We start from the raw sequence: 11,186 nt of genomic DNA, 5'->3' as shown, positions 1-11,186 counted from the left end.
GGATTGTTGTGCCCCCCTCTCCCCCAAAACATACACACACACACAATTTATAGGCTGCCTAACTTACTTACTAGCAAACATATAAAGATCCCCCATTTGGTGACATGTCTTGCAACTTTAAAACAATTATCCAGAAATTTTACAGTTTGATTCATTTGCTCCAGTAACGTTCCCAGTATGTGTGTAAATCACATTTCACGGTGCAGTAAATACCATCAGGGAGGGAGTTCAGTGACGGCTCCCTCTTTATTTTAAACAACAAACATCTGAAGAGGGTTCTTAAAGCTTTCTGGCAATATGCAATGTTCTGGTAATGTGAACCTAATTTTCTATAGGAACTATTACTAGAGGTGGTTATATATATATATATTTATGTTATATGAAAAAATGCCCTGGGGGAAATGTGCAGAGATGTTATTTGGAGACAATTGTTGGACCTTTTCTCTTTAACTCAAAAGTTGTTTGCTGAGATTGGGCAATATCCCTCAGGCGAAAGTTCCTTTTTTCCTTTTTTTGTGAACCAAACCCAGGACAAGGTTGATTTCCATATTTTTTAGGGGGGGGGGGGGGGTGTGTGTGTTCATTTGGGCTGAGAGGATGTGACATATCTTTTGACCCCTGCAAAGATCCTGAATAAACAATGCTGAAAACACGGTTTGTAGTATACAGCGCCACAGATTTTTTTTATTGCATGTAGTCTGGTGCACAGAGAATGCAGTTACAAATGTGTTGCATTACAAAAGCCAGGCTATTACACATCAAAGAGAGTGAAGTGAAAATGTAAAAGCATACACCTAATTTGAAAAACATGGAATTTCAAATAACACTTGAGGCTGAATCAACAAAGGCAGCCGGTCTGTCGGTGGCGTGCGGAAAAGAGCGGCAAGAAATTGATTTTAGAGTGGAAGAAAAAGTGTTTCATAGTAAGTAGAGAGCCAACAGTTTGACAGTGAGTCAGGTTTGCTATCAAAGTTATTCATATCCAGAGTAAATCTAAACTTTTTTGAGGATATTCAGATTTGTTTTTTGGAATAGAAATGTCAACAATCATGCAGGGAAATTATTCCATGACTGGGAGGAGATGCCTGCATGAAAAGACGGATAGTAGTACTGAATTAACGATGTTGTAAAGATGTCGTAAAGTGGTCTACCCGTTACCACTGCTATTCCTAATTAAGTAACATCTCAGTCCACTAATAGCCATTAGCTTTTATCAACTAATTGAATAGTCCATTTAAAGGACAAATGTGCTAAACGGCCTCTCCTGGTTTTTTTCCCTCCAACATTTAAGTTTATTTCCGGCTGCAAAGGATTCTTGTGTGTTTTTCTCAGCAGCATGCAAGAACAGATTTATCTAGTTCATCTGTTCAGTATCCAGCGTGAAAGAAATGTCTTTACATATTTACAGGGCAGTTGTGAAAACACGGGGTGTATCCCTCAGATCTATCCTGTGTATTAATACATAAAGGGATTTCTTCTGACAGCATATAATAAATAATGAATTTTCTTCTTGGTGCTGTGATCTTAAGATGATGGATAGTGCGACTTTTGTAAAGGCAGGAAGTTCAGATATGAACCATCTGACACAATTATCCACGTTAGTTTCACTCTTAACTTTCAACAATCATCAAGTCAATCAGTATTTTTGCTATTTTCCTGCTCAGTTTAACCCTTGTGTCGTCCTCCCGGGTCAAATTGACCCAGGTCTGTTTTGACTGTTCCTTCTTTCCTTCCTTCCTTCCTTCCTCCCTCTTTCTCTCTCTTTCCTTCCTCCCTCCTTCCTTCCTTCATCCCTTCCTTCCTTCCATCTTTCCTTCCTTCCTTCCATCGTTCCATCTTTCTTTCCTGCCTTCCTTCCTTCCTTCCTTCCTTCCTTCCTTCCTTCCTTCCTTCCTTCCTTCCATCTTTCCTTCCTTCCTTCTTCCTCCCTCCTTTACTTTTTTCTTCCTCCCTTCCATCCTTCCTTCCTCCTTTCCTTCCTTCTTCCTCCCTTCCTTCCATCCTTCCATCTTTTCTTCTTTCCTTCCATCATTCCATCTTTCCTTCCATCCTTCCATCTTTCCTTCCTTCCTTCCATCTTTCCTTCCTTCCTTCCATCCTTCCATCTTTCCTTCCATCCTTCCATCTTTCCTTCCATCCTTCCATCTTTCCTTCCTTCCTTCCATCCTTCCATCTTTCCTTCCATCCTTCCATCTTTCCTTCCATCCTTCCATCCTTCCATCTTTCCTTCTTTCCTTGACTCGAGGACAACAGGAGGGTTAAACACAGTAGATGAATTTAAGACCTGTAAAAGGCGACAGGAACTCACTCACTCTTTTTGGAAATGTGCTTGTTTTTTTTCTTGTAGAGAGTTAGATGAGATATCACTCTAATGTCTGTACTCTAAATATGAAGCTGCAGCAAGCTGACAGTTAGCTTTAGCATCTGATTAAAACTCAAGTGTAAAAATGGACAATTCCCTAATTTTACTGCAACTTCCTGGATTATGAGCAAGTTGCCTGTTAGGTGCTCCGAGCCAAGAAATAGTCCCTCCTATAACCCCCCAATAAAAATGCAAATTGTTATTTTTACACTTTTGTTGTTTTTGTTTGAAATTTCTTCTCCATACATGTTTCGTAAGTAGCTTAAACATCTGTTCAGCCAAATATCAAAGGCACGTCTGTACCACAACTGACAAATGTTCAAAACCAGCAAGAGAATTATGGGCGTTGTAATTACCAAAACTTTATACTAATAATAAATATGGATTACATCCCAGCAAAAAAACACAGCGTAACACACAAATTGTGCAATTTTCATGTGCAAATGTAATGAGTTAATAAAAAAGAGAAAAATTATATTTCCATGATAAAAAGGGATGAAATAAACATCCCATCCGTGGTTCAAAATCTAAATTTCAGACTAAAACTATAAAGATAAAAAGTTGGCATATGCTTATTCAGCCTGCCACAGATCACATTTAACCCTCCTGTTGTCCTCGAGTCAAGGATGGAAGGGAGGAAGAAGGAAGGAAAGGAGGAAGTAAGGGAGGAAGAAGGAAGGAGAGGAGGGAGGAAGGAAGGAAGAAGGAAGGATGGAAGGGAGGAAGGAAGGGAGGAAGAAAGAAGGAAAGGAGGAAGGAAGGGAGGAAGAAGGAAAGGAGGAAGGGGAGCGAGGAAGGAAGGAAGGAAGGAAGGAAGGAAGGAAGGAAGGAAAAGAGTAAGGAGGGAGGGAGGAAGAAATGAAGGAAGGAAGGAAGCAAGGAAGGAAGTGAGGAAAGAAGTATGGAAGGAGGAGGGAGCAAAGAAAGAGGGAAGGAGGGGAAGAATGAAGTAAAAATTAAAGAAAGAGGGAGAAAGGAAGGAACAGTCAAAAGAGATGGGGTCAATTTGACCCGGGAGGACGACAGGAGGGTTAATGTTTCTCTACCTAAAATTTCAAGTTTGATTTTAAAAACAAAACTTACTTTAAGACTTTTTTTTAAAGCATCTGTTTAAAATGTTTGTTAAAATTGACTTGTGTTAAGTATAATATGTTTCACACAATATCATGTTGCCTTGCACAAATGAACAAATCCCATTTTACATTTTTCTTCACTTAAAGTTGTCGACTAAGATTGATTGAACAAAAAAGTGTTGTTTTTTTTTTTGGACAGTCCCTGAGCCAAACTTATCTCTGTAGCCGTGGCCTCACTGCTGTTCACTTCCTGGTTGACTGTGAATGGTCAAGAGTCACCATTTCACACATGACGAGCAGTTGAGATGTTCCTTGGCGGTGTTCGTGTATCCAGACAGGACGAGGGAACCGGGGTCTCGCTCTACCACTGGGCTCTCCTCGTTGTTCAGGATGTGCTGCACCAAGCAGCGCGTTGCCTCCTCAATGTTCATGTTTTCCTGAAGGAGAAAAAAACACAGGTGTTAATAAATCATGCACTTAAGGTACATATGGAGTATAAAGATATGTGCTGGTATACCAACACCTCAACATCTGGAAAGTAAATGTTGTCGTAGCAGAATTATGGCCAAAAACAAATTTAAGACCCAATCTTTTTGGGAAAATACAAAATTCTTCTCTTAACCCTCCTGTTGTCCTCAGGTCAAGGAAGGACAGGAGGAAGGGAGGAGGAAGGAAGGAAGGAAGGAAGGAAAGGAGTAAGAAGGGAGGAAGGAGGGAGGGAGGAAGGAAGGAAGGAAGGAAAGGAGTAAGGAGGGAGGAAGGAGGGCGGGAGGAAGGAAAGGAGTAAGGAGGGAGGGAAGAAGGAAGGAAGGAAGGAAGGAAAGGAGTAAGGAGGGAGGGAGGAAGGAAGGAAGGAAATGAGTAAGAAGGGAGGAATGAAGGAAGGAAGGAAAGAAGGATGGGAGGAAGGAAAGGAGTAAGGAGGGAGGGAGGAAGGAAGGAAGGAAGGAAGGAAGGAAGGAAGGAAGGAAGGAAGGAAGGAAGGAAGGAAGGAAGGAAGGAAGGAAGGAAGGAAGGAAGGAAGGAAGGAAGGAAGGAAGTGAGGAAAAAATATGGAAGGAGGAGGGAGCAAAGAAAGAGGGAAGGAGGGGAAGAATGAAGGAAAAATTAAAGAAAGGGGGAGGAAGGAAGGAAGGAAAGAAGGAAAGGAACAGTCAAAAGAGATGGGGTCAATTTGACCCGGGAGGACAACAGGAGGGTTAAAGTGGCTATGATCAATATTTTTAAATTAACAATGGATCAAATGTCACTGATAGCGATGAATTTCTATGCTTTATATCGTTATTGTTTTAGTTCACTCTCACTACTTCCCTCTGCATCATTTCAAAAAGCCAGCTCAAAGAAACCCACTGCACATTACCTACCCATCACAAAAGGCCGACAGACAAAGTTAGTGACTAGCTAGTGAACATAGTGGAGCATTTAGCAGGTAAAGACCCAGATATTTCCCTCAGCAGTTAGATTGTATTATATTCATTCATATTTGGGTCAATGACGTATAAGGATATTCAACAACTCAATTTTAGAATAATAAAAACAAGCATATCTAATGCAGTAGTTCAAACATTCAGAATGTTGTGTACCTGAACATTCATATTACAATTTGAAAGTGATTTTAGTGGGTTTTTCAAGATTAATTGGCACTGGCCTTAAAAAAAAGTCATGTGGTGCGACCATGATTCATCTTGAAATAAATTAATTTACTTAACACGCTTCACATCTTTTTGTTTTCAGTTTTCAGTAATATAAAGTGTTTGGAAACAAAGTATTTGCTTTTTTTTTTTTAGATATTTCAAGATGAATCATGGTCGCACCACATGACTTTTTTTTAAGGCCAGTGCCAATTAATCTTGAAAAACCCACTAAAATCACTTTCAAATTTATAATATGAACTTTCAGGTACAAAACATTCTGAATGTTTGAACTACTGCATTAGATATGCTTGTTTTTTATTATTCTACAATTGAGTTGTTGAAAATCCTTATACGTCATTGACCCATTTATCAGATGACCAGAAACAAAGCTCCAAATGAATTCTAATGTTTCTCCGGGTCTGCTGAATGTACAGATTTTTATCCACTGCCCTGAAGTGGCCAAAAAAACAGTTAATGCAGGTTAACTGACATTTCTTAAAGGGGAGGTAACATGCTTTTTATGACTTTATGTTACCTTTACATTGTTAAAATGTCAGCTGTTGATGTTAAACATGGTTAAAGTTGAGCCCCAGAATAAAAATATTGTAATGCATGAAACATCCCTTCAAAAGAGCCAGGACACTCACACAGCTCATTCTGGATAATTAGTCCTCTGCTCAGGTAGAAGTTGGGCAGAGCTATGTTGGATTTACCTCATGAACCAATAAGAGTTATGAAAAAATGCAAAAATCCGAGTTACAGACATAAATCAATCAGATCAAACACAGCGTAATACAGCAAAATACATGAAAACACCTGTGTGGGTGACCTTTAGCTGTACAGGACCTTTAATAGCAGATAATGAATGATTCAACCTTTTGCTTCCTTTGGTATAATGTGTCTCCATGACAGCCAGGTTTACAGGAATGTGTTGTTTTTAGTGTATTAAGGTCACAGTACAGGATTTCTTGGTACTGAGGTTAAAAAATGTTAAAATCGCTCTCTCTTGTAGCCATGAGAAGCCACATATATCCACAAATGTCAGCCTTGATCATAGTTAGAGTAAGAAAATACAAAAACATACCATGCAACAACTCAGTCCTGCACTGTCTGTTGAGCCTTTGTGTACAGGAACTACATTACTACCTCTGACTTGCACGCTGGTGTGTAATTCATTAGACAGTCTGTGAGGCTTTGAATGGGAGGAAAAAGGCACCAGGCTAATTCACACCAGACTGCAGACGCTCCTCTGTTTGTCTCTTGAGACCACGGCAAATGTTTTCGAACTTTCGATGTCTGCACCGAAACACCCGACGGCAATTTGCAGAATAATTTCTTTTTAACAATGGGGCTTCTGTTGTAATAATATTGCTATTGTTTTGTTTCAGCGTGTCAAATGTGTAGTTAACCTTACTATGCAAATTATGTAGAAACCAGATGGCTGTCAACTATTTGATTCAGTCCAAGATTAAGTGTTTGCCTGAAGTCAATCCCTTTTACAACATCAAAAAGATCTCCCAGATTTGCACAGGACTCATTGGTATGTGTTGCTTACCTTGGCTGAGGTCTCGAACCAGCCAACAAAGCCATTCTCCCTGCAGAAGGAGTCGAGTTTGGGCTGCTGGGAAGCCAGTTGGTCTGACTTATTGGCCAACAGGACAGCTGGAACTGGCCTCCCATGGTTCAGAGTCACCTTAGGAAAGAAGAAAGACAGGTTACGTAATTGTTATACCAACTGTAATATCATTTAGCTTACTTTGAAGTATGGGTTAAAACATATAGATACATACAAGATTCTCTGCTTGTATGTGTTTCTCAAAAAAGGTTCAATTTCTGAGTTAAACATTTTTAAAACTACATGACAATCCTTCCCCATCACTGAAAAATCCCAAATCTATGAATGGACCAAGATAAGCTTCCAAAAATAGTTGTGATGTCACAAAATCATGATGAATGTACAAGCTTTAACCTTCGTGTCGTCCTCCCGGGTCAAATTGACCCCGTCTGTTTTGATTGTTCATTCTTTCCTCCCTTGCTTCCTTCTGTCTGTCCTTCATCCCTCCCTCCTTCTCTCTTTCTTTCCTCCCCCCTATCTTCCTCCCTCCTTCCTTCCTTTCCTCCCTCCTTTCCTTCCTTCTTCCTTCCTTCCTCCCTCCTTTCCTTCCTTCTTCCTTCCTTCCTTCCTCCCTTCCTTCATTCTTCCTTCCCTCCTTCCTCCCTCCTTCATTCCTTCTTCCTTCCTTCCTTCCTTCCTTCCTTCCTTCCTTCCTTCCTTCCTTCCTTCCTTCCTTCCTTCCTTCCTTCCTTCCTTCTTCCTTCCTTCCTTCCTCCCTCCTTTCCTTCCTTTTTCCTTCCCTCCTTCCTCCCTCCTTTTCTTCCTTCCTCCCTCCTTCCTTCCTTTCCTTCCTTCCTTCTTCCTTCCTTCCTCCCACCTTTCCTTCCTTCTTCCTTCCTTCCTCCCTTCCTTCCTTGACTCGAGGACAACAGGAGGGTTAAACTCTGCCTTACATTTTTGGTGAGCATAGTGAAACTTTCCCTTTCAGCAGATAAATGTGAAGACAGCCTTTAGGAGCCGCTGTTATAACAGGACATGACGCCCAGGTGACTAAGACAGATGGTGAGGTGTGGATGATTCGCTACATACAGTATACCTGCCGTTAATGCCAGTTAGGACTGAAACTAACTATTTTCATTATCACTTAATCTACTAATTATTTCCTCAGTTAATAATTTTGTCTATGAAATGATAAATTAAAAAAAATGAAAATTCCCAATTCCCAGTGTCTCAGAGGCCACAGTGATGTCTTCAATCTGCTTGGTTTGCCTGACTAAGAGCCTGCAATGTTAACATATTCAATTTACTGTCACATATGACAAGGAAAGTCAGCAAATCATCACATTTGAGAAGCTGAGACCATTATATCTTTGGCTTTTTTGCTCAAAACAACTCATCGATTATCTAATTATCTGTTAACTAATCGTTGCAGCTCTATTGCTATCGCTTGTGTAATTTTTTTTTTTTGCTGTGCTTTCCATTCAGCAGACATTAATACTATTTAAACTGGGACAATAACATCACTCCAGCCTTAACTGTAATCTTGCAGTGTGAGGTTGTGGCCAGCTGTGTGCAGGCACAGTATGAATTTGGACCCCTTTTAAAGAGTTTTCTAAGGGTGAGTCGACTTTATGGAGTTCACACAGCCTTTCGTCTGACCTTAGAGTCCAGGTCGTCTTTCCACTTCAGCACGGCGTCGAACGTGGAGGCTCTCGTCACATCAAACACCACCAACGCTCCCACTGCCTCCCGGTAGTAGACACGAGTCATGTTCCCATACCGCTCCTGTCCTGGGACGCACAGACATCAGTCATCAGACACACAGGCATATTTATGTAAAGACACCTCTTAAGTCCGTGAAATTAAATAAACTCACAGTACGTCATGCTAGTGAGAAATATTGGGGGAGAAGGGGGGGGTGTATGTGTGTGTGTTTATTCTACAGTAGTCGCCATCATGTGACTGACATTATGACCATGGGATCACTTGAGTCACAGCCAGGCACAAGATCTACATTCCTCAACCAGGCTTCAAATGACAAGGAGGGACCGAGGCATTTACTGAACACACACACACACACACACACACACACTTTCACTGGGTGTTCACTTACTAGAAAAATACACATCTTATCAAGTCCTTTTTGATTCACTGAACAATAAAAAGTTTATAAAAAAGGTGTAATATTCTTAATGCAGTGGCAGAACACAAGACTTTTGAGACTCAGTAAAAGAGAATAACTGCTTGGTAAGATGATATTCTGCAGTTTTCTTTTAATGTATTTCACATGTTCCTACTTTCCTAAAGCTGCTGCTCTCTAATTAATTTCCAGCTTATTTCACAAAGTAGCTTTAACAACTTGCAGCTCACAACTACCGAATAGCTAAAACAATCACCTGATGTACATAAACCAGGATTTGTTTGACAGACCTGCTATGTCCCACAGCTGTAGTCGGACCACGGTGTCGTTGTCCCACTGCAGCACCTTCAGGGCAAAGTCCACCCCAATGGTGGCTCGGTAGTGCTGGGAGAAGATCTGATGGACATACCGCTTGATGATGGATGTTTTTCCGACTCCCAAGTCCCCGATGACCAAGACTTTGAACAAAAGCTCTTGCTGCATGGCCACAGCTCTGCAGAAAACACTAACTCCTCAGTAGAACTGTAGAAAATGTAAGAGAGGTGCTGGTGTGCAGGTTTCACAAAAAACTAACAGCTGACATCACACTTGGGCTCTGGGATGAAAAGACTAGAAAAGTTGAAACATTTTCTTCCCTCCAATTCACAAACCTATAAAGAAGTTGTTGTTATATCATCAGAATATGCGGAAAAGAAGCGGAGAAGACAGCCTGCGATCCCTACAGTCCACCCGTCTTATCACACATGACAGTCTGAGTCTGTTTGCTTCACAACCACCCTCAGCTATGAACAACTCCAACACAACTACCAACAACTGGTGATGCATTCAATGTTTCATGTTAACATCAGCTTTACACTTTACACCAGTGCTACTTACATTTTTTCACATCAGCAACCCCTAAACCGACACAAATTAAACCACAGACCCCTATTTGTTAAGATTTTGTCCCAGAGTCCCCCATCTGATCAGGAATTTTTCTTTTAGATGTTTTATGTGTATAAAAACCATGAACAACATAGCCATAAATGCTGTCATTGTGTTATTTGTGGATGGAATTATAGTGAAAATAAATTATTTGCTGGGGAACGATGAAGCCTACCCAAGGATCCTTTGGACCCCACTTTGAGAACAAGTGAGTAACAAGTGAGTTAAAGTTTATTGTAAATGTCCCCATCGTGGGACTAATAAAGGATTATCATGTCTCATCTTATTTCTATAATGAAAAAAAAATTCTAAAAATGTTGATATATATATATATAAGCATGTATCTATAGGAACTGTATGTATGAGGTGTTCTGGATGTTCTCACCTAATTTATCGTTCATAACTGGAATATTAAGGCCACTTATGAGAAGAAAATCGGAGAAAGAAATACAAGAAAAGAAAATATTGAAATGAATACTGATATTAATATGACTTGAATATCCTATTATTTGTAATTTTTTCAAATGTGTTCATGACATCTTAATATAATAGTTTGTTTAAATGATGTAATGTTAATTGATAAATATAACTATAACTGCTGTGTCACACTTCAAGTCTGGCCTGACTGTCTGAGAGGGATTTGAACATTGAGTAGTGGGGCAAAGCAGCAGACTGGCATTAAAACAACCAAAACAACGAATATTAAAATACTGATTAAATGTTAAAAAAAAAAAAAAACACTACATGGTTAAACTTTAAAATACCTGGTGGTAAGATATATTTTACCCAGCAGGAAAGCAGGTCTGAAATACATACATACAATACATGTCACACACATTAATTAACATATTGTATTGCTAGCACAGAGCAAGAACCTGAACCTGAACCTGAACCGCAAAACTACCTGCCGAACTTCAATTTAACAAATAAAAAATAATAAATTGAAACATTGTTGTTGTCTAATGTTTAAATAATTATTTTCAGAATCATTTTACATGCTGAGATGATTTTAGGCAGGATCGGATGAAGTAACGTTCACGTGCGCTCACTTCGTATAGTTACTGTGTTTTGTTCCCACAGTCTTTGAATGCAGCAGCCTGTGGGGGTTCTTTTCTGCTGCGCGACTATGCCCGTAGTTACGGTAATGGTGCTGATGCGGGCGAGGAGACGTGTGATGGTGCTGTTGTGTCTTGCTGCCATTTCATCAGTGGATCCTCGCGGAAATATCCACAGTCCTGCTCAAATTAAAACAGCAGCTTTGCTCATCTGTCGGCCAACACACTCAACAGGCTGGTTTCATGTTTAAAAACGGGTTAAATAGCGACGGTACCCAGGAAACCTGCACAGATAACAGGATGCATGTTATCAGCGAGTAAAGCAACAACACAACCACTACTCCCTGTGCAGTCTGCAGGATCATTTTTACATCGATATGGGGTTTGCTTTTTCCAGGTACTGAGCTCCTAACTTCAAGGTGGGTCATCATTTATTTCATTTT

At 40.1% G+C, this 11,186-nt stretch overlaps 2 protein-coding genes across 2 annotated transcripts in view; both read right to left on the bottom strand.

Annotated features, from left to right (window-relative positions):
* The window catches only part of snx12 (sorting nexin 12), a 160,692-nt gene that overhangs the window by 112,679 nt on the left and 36,827 nt on the right, over positions 1 to 11,186 (bottom strand). The window lies entirely within an intron of this gene.
* Positions 3,711 to 9,262, bottom strand: rab38c (RAB38c, member of RAS oncogene family). Its single transcript, XM_062433223.1, has 4 exons — positions 9,055 to 9,262; positions 8,284 to 8,414; positions 6,625 to 6,762; positions 3,711 to 3,872 (listed from the first exon to the last, which is right to left on the bottom strand). The coding sequence occupies exons 1-4, from the start codon at positions 9,245 to 9,247 to the stop codon at positions 3,711 to 3,713; spliced, it is 624 nt and encodes a 207-aa protein (XP_062289207.1). The 5' UTR covers positions 9,248 to 9,262.

The sequence above is a fragment of the Scomber scombrus genome, chromosome 14, assembly GCF_963691925.1.
Source record: "Scomber scombrus chromosome 14, fScoSco1.1, whole genome shotgun sequence".
NCBI lineage: Eukaryota > Metazoa > Chordata > Actinopteri > Scombriformes > Scombridae > Scomber > Scomber scombrus.
This window is presented reverse-complemented; position numbering and strand designations above follow the sequence as displayed.